The 16,510-nt window shown below is 37.1% G+C and overlaps 1 protein-coding gene across 1 annotated transcript; it reads right to left on the bottom strand.

Annotated features, from left to right (window-relative positions):
* Positions 1-284: 284 nt before the first annotated feature.
* Positions 285-2,549, bottom strand: LOC145011108 (peptidase M1 family protein). The gene is made up of 3 exons (XM_078969742.1): positions 1,203-2,549; positions 764-1,090; positions 285-686 (listed from the first exon to the last, which is right to left on the bottom strand). The coding sequence occupies exons 1-3, from the start codon at positions 2,418-2,420 to the stop codon at positions 387-389; spliced, it is 1,845 nt and encodes a 614-aa protein (XP_078825868.1). The 5' UTR covers positions 2,421-2,549; the 3' UTR covers positions 285-386.
* Between the last annotated feature and the right edge of the window lie 13,961 nt (positions 2,550-16,510).

Here is a 16,510-nt window from a genome sequence, read left to right on the forward strand (position 1 = left end):
TGTTGCAAGGTTAAATGCAAAAATAGTATCGTATTTTTATTTACGTGATAATTCATGTGTTCATTATTTAGAAACTCCTATTTATAGATATTTGTAAGGAAGTTTCTACACAACTTCTATCATGTTCTTGATATCTCTTATGATCATTGTAAAAAGCAACAAAATTTCTAACTTCCAATTAAATTGATTCATAAGTACTAGATCTTTTATTATGAGAAAAATTAATGTGTGACCCAATTAAATATGGCAAAACTTATTTCCATATGCAAAATTACCAAGAAAAATAATTGAAAAACACATCCACAAACTTGAGCATAAAGTTAGAAACAAACCACATATCAATTCATGAAAAGTAACAAGTCAAAGTTTTTGGTTAATTGATATGATTAGAGATGCTTGGAAAGAATAGACTCCACAACACCTTGAGCTATCGGATGATAAGTTTCACGAGCTTCTGAGAAAACCCTTTGTGCAAATATCTTCTCTTCTTCTTTCTTCACATTCCCTTGCACAAGTGCTGTGTACAATGGCCGAAGGTATTTCATTCTCCCTACTTCCTTTAAAGTTTTCTCCACAATGTTATAATATTCACTGCATCTTGAACCAATAGCTAGTTGGAGGAATGCTACTTTCACCTCATAGTCCTTTGATTCTGATAGCCTGTATCTAGAATCCAAAGCTGTAACCTACATCATCATCATCAAGATTTTGCAATCAAAGATCATATTTCACATAAAGCAATTAGTGAAGGAAATGATGATACCTGTGAAGCTTCAACAGATTTAGGGAGATTTTCCAAATAAAGCTCCCATTCCTGTCCATGCCAATTAGCAACTTCTTCCTCACTTGGCATCCTACCTTGCTTAAATTCATTTGCTAATGAAACTATCTTTTTATAGATATTAGAAACTGGCTCCATTGCATCAAAAGGAATACCAGTGCCTTCAGTCCATATCTTTAAATCAATCTCTTTCTCAATTCCAGGAACATTCACTTTCAAGAAATCAAGAAACATATACGTATCAATCGATTGAAACTTAAATGCAGCTATGTACTTCTTTAGAAACTCATCAAAAGCTGGCCTTCCGATCTGAACATAACCCACAAACCAAATATAAAAATAAAACAAGATTCATAGAAAAAAGAAATGAAAACATGATATATGATATATGATATATATGATAATAAAGGAAGTAAAGAACCTGTCTTTCAATGCGCCATAGAAACTGAAACCCTTTCTCGTATGGAACTTGAGAATATACATCATCTGGATCTACACCTTCTTGATTAGTTAAGAGTTTTGTGAACTCGGTTTTATCTTTGAACCTTTCCATTTCATCAACCAAACCTTTCCACCCAATTCCAATATTCAAAGCAGCTATGTCTTCCCCTTGAACAGCCTCGACTATTCTTCTTTCTGCATAAGTTGTGAATCCCTCATTCAACCAGAAATGATCATTAGTTTTGTTGGTGATCAGATTCCCAGTCCAGCTATGAGCAAGTTCATGTGCTACAACTTGGGCACCACTAGCATCTCCTTTGATTACAGTAGGAGTCAAAAACACCATCCGCGGATTCTCCATTCCACCATAAGGAAAACTAGGAGGCAAAACCAGTAAATCGAACCTCTCCCAATCGTAATCCCCAAATAGCTTCTCTCCAACCCTAATCATATCTTCAGTACCTGCGAACTCCTTTGCTGCAGCATCAAGAACAGCAGGGACTGACTCTGCGAACACCTTGGTCCTGGGGCCCACTTCCCTAGACCCAATTTCTCCAGCCGCGAAGGCGAATAAATAAGGTGGAATCGGTTGTTCCATGGTGAATTCTTCAACGACTCTTCCTTCTGCACACCATAACGATTCATCGCACGCGAAACTTGAATCGCCCCCAGCCAACGGTGCCCTCCTATCGACGTGTCTCGCGCTCATAACAGCTGATAACTGATGAGGAATGTTCAGCTTAGCATTGTATCGGACTCGTGATGCGGGTGTGTCCTGACACGGGAAAATCGACCTCGCATGGATGGATTGGCACTGGGTGTACACGAAAGGGAACTTTTTGTTGAAGGTTTGTGGAGGAGTTAGCCATTGAAGGGCTGAACTAGATGGAGAAGTGACAAAAGTAATCAAGATTTTCGAATTGTTGGTGAGGGAAACAGTTAAAGGTTGGCCCTTTATGGGGTCAACGTCGGAAGAAAGACAAAATGGGAGTGGGGTATTGTTGATCGGGTCGATGACCGATTTTATGGTGAGTGACCGAGTGTCGAGGAGCAGATCGCCGGTATGTGGAGCGCATAGAGTGAGCAAGGCGGAGGAGGAGATGGTGGAGGTGGAGAAATCGAAGTAGAGAGAAAGGGAGATGTGGGTTGTTAGGGGGTGGGTTGAATCGGTGAACGAGTGTGGATCAATCGGTGCCATTGTTGAGCTTCTAGGGTTTTGGTGATGATGAATGTTTTTCTTTGTATCGATCGAGAGGGCAAACGCAGGAGCTAATCAATGGATTTATTTGGTTTTGATTCGCAAGTGTAAGAATTGCAGTAAGCCTTTTCTATAATAAAGTAACGAATTAGTGTAGAATTTGATTCCCAATATTATTAATTTGAACCGGGTAATAACCCGTGAATAAAATAAAATTATATAAAAACGATAAAAGTCATAATCATTGATCTTAATTTTATAGTTTAGTGACGTCCAATATCAAACTTATTGTTAATCAATCTTTCAAAGTCATATCTTAATATATAAGCTAAATGTAAAAACCTTAAAAAACCACCATTTAAAAGATGATTAGAATGAAATCATTAAAATGGTACTATTAAATAGTCACCATTTTGGTGTTTATGACTTTATGGCTAGAGTTAAATACTATTTTGTTTTAGCTTCTAGATTTAATATATATATATATATATATATATATATATATATATATATATATATATATATATATATATATATATATATATATATATATATATATATGGAAAAGTGAATATACCCTTAAAGATATATAAACTTAGGTATCCAAACTCACCATAATATGTCGTTTTGGTTAATATATTTACTATAATGTTCTTCAACTTCAATCCTTATCTTGATTTACTTTCAAGATTTTCAAATTTTCATTATTATTTTCCTTTTACATCACATCTTTTTGACGAACATCAATTAGGCTATATATATTATAGTAGAAAATGAAAATTATGTAAGAGGAAAATAAATGTGAAATTTATAAAAATCTTTGAATAAAATCAAGTTAAAAGTTGAATTATAAGAACATTAGACAATTACAATGTATATATATATATATATATATATATATATATATATATATATATATATATATATATATGATACAAAACGACGTACTATGATGAGTTTGAGTACCTAAGTTTATATATATATATATATATATATATATATATATATATATATATATATATATATATATATATATATATATATATATATATATATATATATATATATATATATATATATATATATATATATATATATATATATATATATATATACACACACAAAGATGTTACAACTACATAACTTGAGGTCTTAAAATTAGCAAGTGAACAAAAAACTTGCATTTTTATATATAAACGGTTATATGTTAAAAAAACAAGGTTAAATTATTTATTAGAATAATTGTATTTTTTTCGTCAAATGTCTAGAAAAGTTTTTTTTTTCTTACTTTTTGGATAAATTTTTGTACGTTTGTTCCATTTTTCAAATTTAGCATGTGATAAAACATAAGCAAATTAAACAAATCACCTTCAAGAGAATATGCAGAAGCTATTTTTAAGGAAATGATAATCTTTGTTTTCTATGGATTTTATTTAGGGGAAATGATTGAACTAACCATTTTTTGTGTGTTTTTAAAAAATATAATTTTTTTTTTCAAAATAACCATATTTTTCGAAATGAGTTGATCCGGAACGTATTTCAGACTTGTTTTTTGGTGGGCCAGTTGATTTCATTGCTTCTAGAATGCTCATTCTGGAGTTTCTATACGTGTTCCGGATCGAATTTCAAAATCCGGAATATAATTTGAAAACATCTGGACCCTCAACCTCATTTCGAATCTTGCTACGACTTTCCGATGTGATTTCGATTTCGATCATGATTTCAATCTCCGACATGGAAGACAACCACTACGACCCGATTATTTTATGGATATGTTCTTCATTCCAAAAACCTAATTTGCTTGTTTGTATAATGCGATTATTCACCGAGAACTACTATTATAGAAAGTGTAGATTATTCACCGAGAACTACTATTATAGAAAGTGTAGAATACCTCCGGATTGAACTGAAAACATTCTGAAGTTTTTAATTAAAGATTTCATTGCAGTAGGACCAACCCAAAAGTAGTTTAGATATTTAGGTATTGTTAGTTTACATCGAAATGTAGTGTTTTGGAACATAAAATTTCATTTTATAACACTCTAGAATGCGAAAAATTGGTCTGGAACACGAGGAACTGGTCTGGAACTAATCTTGAATATTGGTTAATTTTCGTTCCGGAGTTGGGTTATAACAACTTTTTTATTTGTACAGCAAGACAGTGTTTTTGATGCATCCATTACATTGTCTTGTAAACCCAAAATATGTGGGGAAATTCTTGTGGCATTGGAAGACAGACCGGAATGCAAGACTATGTTCTGGAATTCATGTTTTTGTAAGTGGTTAGACATTCTTAATATATATATATATATATATATATATATATATATATATATATATATATATATATATATATATATATATATATATATATATGGAGATCCTTTGCTTCTACATTATGTCTTTTGCTACGAAGTTATCACAAACCCCTGAAGCAAAGCGGAAGAAATCATTTCTGAGATTGAGGGTTATGAGTTGGCTTTCAGGAAGATAGATTTTTGTCTTGTTACTGGCTTCCATTTTGGATATTATTTTACTACGTCCGGCTCCGGCGCCGTCTTCCATTCCCATGTGTTTCCTATTGTAACATCCAGTTTTAAAAGTACTCGGTTGTGGTCTTGGAGGCCAAGGGTATAGGCGATTCGGTCTGTTATGGGTCTCGGGTCTTACTCGAAAGGTTTTAGGCTTGGTGGTGTGGCTAGGAGCATAGGCTTCCCGCCACCTTTTCGTGGATATAAAGTTCGTCGGAAAAGAACTTAGAATGAAGGAGTTATAGCACTTTGAAGTTATTGGCAATATTAGTCCCTAATGGAGAAAAGTGGCAAGAAAGTACCATGCATACAAGGTGGCAAGCACGGAAGTACGCCCAACGTAAGCTGGGGGTACGCCCATCGTAGAGAAGTAAGTGAACGCGGGTGTGGAAGGAGTACGCCCAGCGTACGCTCAGAGTTCCTAAACCCTGATTTTGGGGATAAGCACTATGTAAAGAACATAATGCCCTAGATATCATCCTCCCTCTCATTCTTAGATAGCCACCACGAAACCCTAATCCTTCCTTGAGTGTTCTTGGAGCTTAGGAGGCCATTAGAGTGCATTTTGGGGTTGTAAGGTCATTTTCCAAGCAAGTGAAGAGCAAAGCAAGGTGGTGGTTCAAAGGAGAAGTTGTAGATTCGACATTGTTATTCCATTTTAGATCACCTTGAGGTTTAAAGCCTTGAACTTTCCTCAAGGATGGTTAGATCTAGTGCGGTGATGTTTTGGACCATTTTGGTCCCAAGTATAGAGTTTTATGGTTCAAATCTGATTCCTAGGCTTAGAGTTGCCACTCTCAGTGCTAAATGAGTCCCTAAGATAGAAAGTTGACATCTTGGATGTCTTATTGGGTTCATTCATGAGTTAAGATCACTTTTATGAAAATAGAATGCTATTTTGGAGTTTGTGCTTGTTAGGGTCATGTAAAGTCACCAAGTCAGTGACTTTATAGATTAAGACATTGAAAAGGACTTGGATCCATGATTATAACTGTTGGAATAAAGTATTAAGTGCCTAATGGGAAAAGTGACTTAACAGAGAAGCATGTTGCACGTACATGCAGGTACGCACAACTTACACGCCATGCAGCCTATACGCTTAGCGTATAGAGGAGTACGCCCCGCGTACTCATCAGATATGGGCTTGGCGTGTTTTGGGCCTCAGATTGGGCCATACATTGGGTTTTGGCTCTTTAGGCCTTAGTGAGCCATCAGAAGTCAGATAATTTAAGCCAATAATATGTATGGGCTTAGGGTAAGGCCCATTAGAGGGATTAGGCCCAATTTAGCAAATTGGGCCATTAGTGGACTACTAGTGGGCTTGGGAAGCCTACCTAGTATTGGGCCTTTTTATATTATGGTTTTTGGCCTTAGATATGGACCAAGTTGGACTAGGGGTAAAATGGTCATTTTACCCTAAGAATAATTATTGGTTTGGACTAATTGCTATTTTGGGTAATGGTAGTTCGGGGAGTCAATAGATCAACAATTCGGGGATCTGCCAGCTAGCAGCGAGAGGTTTATTCAAAGGATTCTACAGTCAGCTTGTGAAGTGAGTTTTCTCTGTAGGAACGGGTCGAAGGTACCAATGTCGGCCCGTTTATGTATGTTAGTGTATGTCGGACCTAGGTTCGATACCGGGGTTAGCCTGATGCAGATTGCATGCTGCGGACATCGATCCGATGCTGGGGCATGCCCGATGAATTTTTAGTTTATATTGCTATGTGTTGTGTGTTCCGGACTTCAGTCCGATGTTGGGGCAACCCATAGGAAGGTTAACTTTTCCGGACTTCAGTCCGATGTCGGGCGGAGCCCGAGGAAGGAATGCATGTTTAGTTATACTTGTTGTCTTTGAGGGATTCTGACACACTCTCGAGTGTGTCTGAACTCAAACTGAGGACTTGGTATGAAAAAATTTAAAAGAAAATCATTTTATAAAAAGGAACTTGGAAAAAGAGAAAGGAATTTTGAAAAAGAGAAAAGGGTGTGGTGCATGCAATCAGCCGAGCTCAAGTAAGTACTCCCAAATTAACCATACAAGCTTATGTAATGATATGTTTATGAGAACTATGTGCTAGATTAGGGATAAGGATCTAGGAAGGATGCCTTATATGCATGTTATATGTGTATTAGCTTTATGAACTACATGCTAGTACAGATTAGTCAGCCTAATGTCCTGATTAGAATATGTTTGATTATGTGTACTCAATGCTCGAATGTTGCTTGCTTTGTGCTTTTAGGAGTTCTAGTTATCTTTTACTAACTAGTAACAGAATATGTTAAGCTACATATTGCTTGCAAGGACCTCTCATTTGAGTCTAACCGTTGTAGGGCAGAACCTCTCATTCAAAGAATTATCTAGTCTTAGTGATATGTAATGGTATTCGCGAGCTAATCAGGGGAGATAGTAGGGACTTCTTATGCAACTGATAGCAAAGAGTGGGATGGAGATTACCCTAGGACAAGCCTAGTATGAGAGTAGTGTTGGGAGCAATAGTAGTAGTAAGGGACTTAGTGGAGTCGAGGCAATCCTTGAGGAAAGTACGGATAGATGTGGAAGGTAGCATGTGTTGGATTTAGTGTCTAAGCCCGTAACTATAACTTGGATATACTTGACCTGATAGTAGCATGTTCCTTTTGGGTTGCCTTCACCAGTGCAATTTGATAGGATGGTTTTTTTGAGAATAAGATTATTTATGATTGATTAATATATTACAAGTCTAATATATTAATATTATTTAATTAGTATTGATCAATAATTAATTTGGAATTAATTTTGTGATCAAAAGAGACTAATTAAATATATGAGGATTGATTATGTAAATCAATTATTCTTGTAATGTGGGCTAATGATCCATAACTCTATAGTTGGGCTAAACCAATAAACTAATCCATGGATAATCCATGGAGATTAAACCCATGGAGCATGAGAATGTGGAAAGTCATGGGTTATTAGGGTTTACAAAGTGTTACCCTAACATTTGCCACGTTGTAAATAGAACACCCCCCCCCCCTCCAAGTTAAAATCGGCTACACGCTATTTGGAGTCAAGTATCTTATTCTCTTAAAGCCTCCTATTGCATATTGGTGTTTGTGAACCATTAGAGGCATCACACTTGAGGTGCTCAATCTTTCAGAGGTCAAGAACTCTACCATAATCAAGAGGTAAGCATCCAAACTAAGTTTTGTTATATGCTAGCTAGAGTGAATGCTTCGGAAAAATAAAATGCGTGTATAATTAGAAAAAACATATATCCAAATCATTTAGGGTTGCATGTGCACCATATGAGTGTTATAGTGCTCAAAACCCAACAATGGTATCAGAGCCTATGATTGTTTTCTATTATATTTGATGCTTACTAGTTTTTCAAAGCTGAAAAAGGTTGAAATTTTGCCTCTAACTGGTGAACTCGCTGAGCACATGAACAGACTCGACAAATCCACACAGTAAACAGGGCAACTCGGTGAGTCAGTTCATGCACTCGACGAGTTGAAGGCCCTATTTGCAGAATTTCGAGTTTCTTGGTCTAGTTTGGATTGGAACACTACCACAAACTATTTTGGATCATTAGAAATGTTTTTTATGATATGGTAGTGCTTGTACTCATCCAACCACAAGATAATTGTCAAAGTTTTTAAAATAATTGCTTTTTTATATGATAAACCAAATTGTTTTTAAAATTGTTGATTTAGAATTGTCTTATTTATGAGTTTAGTTAGATCATGAATTATGTGATAATTCAGTTGTTAGAAAAAATGATCTAATTGATGTTTAATTACCTCCATAACTTGTCCTCTTGTTATGAAAAATGAAAGGTTGCATCATTAAAATCAAATTAAACTCATAGGTTATCAATGTGGAGAGTTTTGACAAGTTTCAAAACGTGCCCTCAAGTTTTGGAATTTGCAAAGTCTCATTAAATGAAACTTTAATTCCAATCCCTAGAGTTTTAAAAGTTAAAATTCAACCCTTATACTTAATTTATAGTATTATAAGTTTAATATATATATATATATATATATATATATATATATATATATATATATGTATGTATGTATGTATGTATAGGAGCAAGTCAGTCTTACCGTTAGTAGGCCTCATTCACGAAGCGGGTCTATAAGAGGGTATAAGGTTACTACCTATAAAATAGTGGTTTAATGTGCTGTAGGCCAAGACACCCGGGGATGACCAAATAGGCTATAGGCCATGTGAGGCGGTCCAGTCAGGTTGGCGGCCTGTAGAGCGGTCCAGTAAAGTTGTAGGCCCTACGAGGCGGTCCAGTCATGCCAAAGGCTTGTATAGCGGTCTAGATATGTTGTAGGCCCTACGAGGCGGTCCAGTTAGGCTGGATGCTCATATTTTCATGCTTGTTTGTTATGTGGTGTGTTAGTACTTTAGGGGAACTCAATAAGCTTTGGATTACAATTTTACTTTATGGTTTCAGGTACTTCTGAGGATCGTGGGAAAGCGAAGGCTTGATCGTGCACATCTTCCTATTTTTACATGATTGGTTTATTTGGGACACTCTGATATTATGTTTTTTTTTGTAACAATGAGTATTTTTATAAACAATAATGGATCATGGTTTGTTATAAAAAAAATTAATTTCCTTTGATTTTGGAGTGTTACAACAAAAGGCTTAGAGATGAAAAATAGAGGTAGGGTTGCTTAGAGGCTGGGAGAGTGTGATGAAGGTTGAGGGTAATCAACCATAGCATCACATTTCCTTAGGTTGTGGCTATAGGCTACAACGTTTTGGCGGTTGTTTAAAATTTGCGATACATCAACCATCACCACGTCTTGAGATGCCTTCAACACGACGTGGTCCTACCCAAAATCCAAAATATATTAAATTTAAATACCTCTAAGAATCAGGATGTTATAATTCTCGCCCACTTGAATCAGAATTCTTACTCGAAGTCCGATGCTACAAACAACTCTGGGTAATTCTCCTTTATCTCTGCCCTAGGTTTCCAGGTTCATTCGGACTTCCGATGCTGCCACTGGACCTTGACCAATGATACCACCTTGTTACGCAAGGCCTTCATCTTCCTATCCAAAATCACCACTGATCTCTCAGCATAGTTCGGGCGATCATCAACCTTAATATCATCCAAAGGATTGAACAACTGTTGAATCATTAGCCACACACTTCCGAAGTTGGAAAACATGAAAGGTCTTGTGAATCTGACTGAGCTCCTCTGGAAAATCCAACCGGTAGGTTACCCTGCCAACAATGGAAATCAATCGAAATGGCCCAATATATCAGGGTCGCAACTTGCGCCTTTTCCTGAAGCGTATTACACCCTTCCAGGATGATATCTTCAGTAAAACCATGTCGCGGACCTATAACTCCAACACTGACCGACGTCTGTCAGCATAACTTTTCTGCCAACTATGAGTTGTCTGCAAGCTATGCCTGATCCGGTGAATAAGCTCTATCGTCTGAAGAACTACTTCGTTTTTTTCCCATGACCATGTGACCGACTCTCCCCAACAGATTGGGGCACGACACTTCCTCCCATAAAGAAGCTTAAATTGTGGCACACCAATATTGTAGTGATAGTTGTTATTGTAAGAAAACTCATCCAAAGGAAGGTAGGAATCCCAAAACCCACTAAAATATATAACACATACCGTCAGTCTGTGGATGATAAATAATGCTAAAATGCAGTCTCGTACCCAGTTCCTCATGGAACCTCTACCAAAACTGGGAAGTGAACCGAACATCTCGATCAAATACAATTGAAATCGGAATGCCATATTGAGCAACGATATCATGCACATACACATCGACCAATTTTTTGGTAGAGGAGCTTTCCTGAATAGCGAGAAAGTAGGCACTCTTAGTCAAACGATCCATGATAACCCAAATTACATCGAACCCCTTAGCCGTATGAGGTAAATTTGTGATGAAATCCATGATGATATGTTCCCACTTCCATATGGGAACCTTCAATGGCCGAAGCTTGCCATGTGGCCTCTGGTGCTCGACCTTGACCATCCGACAAGTCAATCCCCCTCAACAACATACCAGGTTATCTCATTCTTCATACACGAGCACCAATAGCTAAGTCATAAATCTCGATACATCTTGGTAGCTCCAGTGTATATTGAAAACTTGGACTTATGAGCCTCCGCCAACCCCACCAAAATCTGATACCCAAACCCAAGCGCACTGGGTCAACAACCCACAATTATCAGTAGAAAACCCATCGATCTCACCCTTGATCCTCTCCTGCTTCTAATTCTCCTTCTTGACTCCTTTTGCTTGAGCCTACCTAATCAAGTCCAAACGTAAAGAATCGATAGATATCCTCATACATAAGATCTCGCAGTTGTAATCCTTAACCACGTCAATCCACATGCGATGTCTCATGTTCATATTCAGATGATCCAAGAGATATATCAGACTCTTATGATCCGGTCTAGATAGGATTTTATAGCCTGAGAATGTTTGATTTAGCCTTATTTCATGTTCCTTTTCTAGCTGTGGGCTTATGTGACCTCCCCAAAATCACGGCCAGAAAATACCGGTTTCATTTATGCTTTTAAAATAATTTCAGAGTAAATCCTTTTGATTTGAAAGAGTTGCGGAATTTGTTCCCAAAAACAAAGTATGATAAAATAATATTTACCAAAGCATTTCATAAAGAAATTTATTTTCATTATATAATCAAAACTTGGGATGTCATGTTCCGATACAGATCATAAAGCATAAACGATAACATTACAAGTCATTCAACGAATATATACATATACAGACTTGTAAACAAAACAACTAGATGATTCATCCATCTTATGCCCTTGCGCCACTTCCTGTAATACAAATAAAATTGAGTGGGTCAGGCTTGGGAGCCTGGTGAACATATAGGGTTTTCAACCCACAATAAATAATTAAATTTAATTTCACCAACAACCAATAACCCGATTACCCATTCCCGTTATCCTCACTTTACGTCCCTAAAACAACATTGATCTCAAGGGACCTAATCTAGGATTTTCATCGGGACGGACATTACTGCTAAGGGGTTTCCTCAACAATAGATGTCCTAAAGGCAACCATGAGGGGCATAGGGTACACCGGTGAACACATCGTTCACACCACCTACAGGTTATGAACCTGCTAGCATTCCACTGGACTGTCTAGAAAGAGTCCGTGGTCGTCATCCATACTCCGCTAGATGACTAGGTCAACAACAACATCAAGGCCTCTTATCTGTTTATCACACATCAACTATCTACCCATGTTATACCCAACATATTAGTAGATAAAAATATATATTATTATACATAGTTTAAAACCTGTATAGCATTCTCATTGAATACCTTTTCCAAACAACAGACGAGACACATACACGTAACACGTATTTCATAGAGAACAAATCATATCTATGAGATAGAAGAAGGTGAATATACATTCACACATATATCAACAAAATATACACATAACACGTATTTTGTATAAAATACTTCATATGCGTTAGAAAAAAGTAACTACACACTCACTTGATCAGAAGATGATCGGACAACACTACGACTTGTAGAAGTAGTATTCTTCGGTAGATCTGGAAGTTCTTCACAAAAACCGGGCTTCTCGCGGGCAGATCTTCGGCTCGGGAATTGCACTTCTCGGGATCTTCGGGGCTTCGGGACTTGCTTCGGGGCTCAGGATTAATACCAGGGCTTCGGGATATTACTAGCACGTAAAACGGGGCGAAAATGCAAGAGAATGAAATAATGGAGCAAAAGATCTCGGCTGCCCGCACATGCCTTTTATAGGGGCCGAGTCCTCGCATTACGCTGGGCGTAATGCTCCGGTACGCGGGGGGTACTCCGGATCGGACCTCCAGGTGGTGACGTTTAGGTGGTGCTACCCGTCTCTTCTTCGGACCACACAAACCGAAGTACGCTGGGCGTACTTGAAGGTTACACGGGGCGTACCCTTCGGATCAAATTGGTGACTCCTCGGCCTCGGATAATATCGGGATTAATAATTAAATGTAATACTTTAATTAATTAATAAACTTCAAAAATTCATATCTTCCTCATATGAACTCCGTTTTCGACGTTCTTTATATCCACGCGTAGGTGAGACTAAGCTCTACAACTTTCGTTTAGACTCTGTCGGCTAGTTTTGAGTTTATTTTTATTATTTATTTTTAGTAGGCCGGGAAAGAAAAACTCCGTTATAAACTCATAACTTCTTCAGCTGACGTCCGTTTTCGTCTGTCTTTTTACCGTTGCATTACCATTGACGAGATATTCGAGTCTCGTTTAGATTGTGTCGGCTAAAAACCGCTCTAACGTAAATTTCACTTTTTACGTCATTCAGTGTTGTCGGTTCTGTCGCGAAACTTCGACAGGTCATAACCTCTTCGTTATAACTCGGATTTCGACATTCTTTATATATTCGGAAACCTCGTTTCAACTACTACAACATTATCCATAGATATCAGCTTTATCTAACATTTTATTTTGACGCTTATTTTCATTCTTAATTTAATTAAGTCACACAACTAAGCACAAAACACATAATACTCAAATAGTACATCTTTATTATTTCAAGACGGGTTACAAAGGTTAACCGTGACTATTAAATTGCTTTTAATGACAAGCCCAGAAACACGGGCGTTACTGCTTTGGGTAGAATCTAGTATTTGATTGTCCATAGGATCCAATGTTATGAATGATTAGCATACACGAGTGTTGCGGGGTTGGTGGAAGTTTCATGGATGAGTTATGTGTGGTCAGCCGATCAGTCGAGGATTGTCTAGCGTTTCTCTAGGAAGTGATAATAGGGCATATGTGTGTTTCAGTGAGTGTATTTAGGGTCGTTGTGATGATCTTCTAAGACAAATATGGGTAAGTGTGGAAGGTAGTATGGGCTCGTACTACTAGAAGCACAAGAGTTGTACGAGTAGCAAGGAAGTCACAAAACATAAGGTTCTGTTGGAATGGTTTCTATGGTATGATACGTGTATTATCTGATATCTCCCTCATTTATTTTCAGTATGGTGGTTACGAGGCAATTTGAGACATGATCTAAATTAGGATCCTGGATAGGTGGCCAGGATGGGCCAAGATTGACTGAGGATCAGGTTAGGGAGATCATTTGTGATGAGGTTGTTTATATTGTCAGGGGCAGATACATAGTTGTTTGGGTCTATGAAGACCACTATGATGGAGTTCTTCAACGACCGATATGCTACACTTTTTCAGACTGCTGATGCTGGTTGCTTCTGCGGGATTGGCACTGCGAGGGATTTTCAGTACCGGGACTTTGATAATACGAAGCACCTGGTGTTTGATGGGGTTCAGGATCTGATCATTGCCACGAGGTGGCTGTCAGATGTTAAGGGATTTTTCTTCTCTTGCTCTTTCCCAGTTGACCAGAAGGTCAAGTGCGCTCTGATTTTTTTTCAGTCAACGTGAGCAAACCATCCAGACACTTGAGGATATATTTCGGGCTTGTGTTATAGATTTTGTTGGGAGTTAGGATTCCTACATACCTCTTGAGGAGTTTTCCTACAATAACAACTCTCACTCCAACGCTTTCTGAGACTGCTGCTGCGGGATTGGCACTGGGAGGGCTTTTCAATACTGGGACTTCGACAATACAAAGCCCCTGATGTTTGATGGGGTTCAGGATCCGATCATTTCCATGAGGTAGCTATCAGATGTTGAAGGATGTTTCTTCACTTGCTCTTTCCCAGCTGGCCAGAAGGTCAAGCGCACTCTGATTTTCTTCGGTCAACGTGAGAAAACCATCCAGACACTTGAGGATATGCTTTGGGCTTGTGTTATAGATTTTGGTGGGAGTTGGGATTCCTAAATACATATTGTGTATTGATATGTGCATATTTAGTCATATATTTTGTCTAATATCTTAATACTTTTTGGCTATTTTGTCTCAGTTATTGAACAAAAGGTACTTAATTATGTTAAAATTATATTTCCAACCTAAAGGATATGCTCGAGTTAAAAAGGAAGCGAGACTACTAATCGGAAGCTCGGGAATTAAAGTTAGAAGAAATTAAGCAAAAAAGGTGAAGAACTTGGTGAGTTGATGAGAAGATTTGCGAACCATCAGGTGCCTTACCTTACAATCCGTACACGGGTTTTAAGTGATGGACTCGTCGATTCGGTAAAAGAGACTAGACGAGTTGCCCCTGTTTTAAGAAATCTATGTAAATGACATTATTACCCGAAACCCTAAGTTTTTATGGATCTTTTTGGCGATTAACTGGCTCATAGATGTATTCTTAAAGCTCTGAAATTCGAGAATTCACCCTACAAATCAATTTGGAAGAGATCGAAAGGCAACACACATTCTCTTTTCTTAATCTTTTGCGTACACTATGTTTTTATCATTAGATTTCGTTTTTGAGATGTTAACTACTGTAGATTTAAGCTAAAAACTCATTACTTCTGTTTAAATTAGATAAACTTAGGAATATGGTTTGATTTTATGGTTTGGATTAAGTGGATTTGGTGAATTGTTTTGTTAAGCTTGTTAAAGACCCATATGTGTTAACAATAATTATTTTTTGTTAATTGTCAAGTCTATTAAGTTGCATGAACATCTTAATTTCTTGTTGCATATGATTTTTGTGAAAACAATATTATATGCATGGTATTAGTGAATATGAACCTAGGATGAAGTAGAAAATAAATAAGTTAATGTGTGAGCTTGTGTGATGAACAACCATACAAGATGTTGATTGAATTGATAAATTTAATTAGCTAATATTACAAGTCTTACTTAACCCGAATTAAATGCTAGAAAACTTGTTAGTTTAATCAATTGGCCACTGTTTGAATTAATTAGTTTGCTAAGGATTAGTAATAGTGAACATGAATCTAATTACATTAGAAATCGGTAGCCAATGTTAAATTAATCCATTGCACTTGCCATAAAATCGACCATAGGAATAAGTGAGTCGAATCTGAACATAAGTCTCTCTTAGTATTGAGTCTAGTTAGCTTTTATTTCCTTTAGTTGTTAATTGTTTTTGTTTGAGTGTTAATTAACAGGTTAAGTTTCTAGTATTGCAAAACTAGAGAAAACCCCTCTTTTTATTACTTGCTTCTAGTTAGATAATTCTAGTAGTTAGTTTAATTGATACCGTTCCCTGTGTTCGATACCCTACATGCTTGAAATATATTGCTAATCGATAGGTACACTGCATTGCATGTGCTTAATTTGTGTTAAAATAGTAGGATTAAAACTAGTGCATTTCACAGAAATCAAGTTTTTGGCGCCGTTGATGGTGGATAACGAGTTGCCCATGGATTGGTATAGTGTGAAATCGAGGCAATATGACACCCGCCCACATGATGAGCCATTTGCACATACCGTGGATGTATGGCCCCAAGTATCCATATGTTAGGAGTTGGGATGAAAGGTTGAGTTCAAGGAGAAGTGGAGCAGGAGGAAGCGGACTTAGAGGAGATGAGAAAGAGGACAAAGAATGATTATCCTTTTGGTTTCATTTTTTTTTAATTTTGTGTGGTTGTTTGAGACAATTTTTTTTGTTTGGTTTGTTTATATTTTC

Source organism: Lactuca saligna, chromosome 8, assembly GCF_052625555.1.
Source record: "Lactuca saligna cultivar CGN05327 chromosome 8, ASM5262555v1, whole genome shotgun sequence".
Classification (NCBI taxonomy): Eukaryota; Viridiplantae; Streptophyta; class Magnoliopsida; order Asterales; family Asteraceae; genus Lactuca; species Lactuca saligna.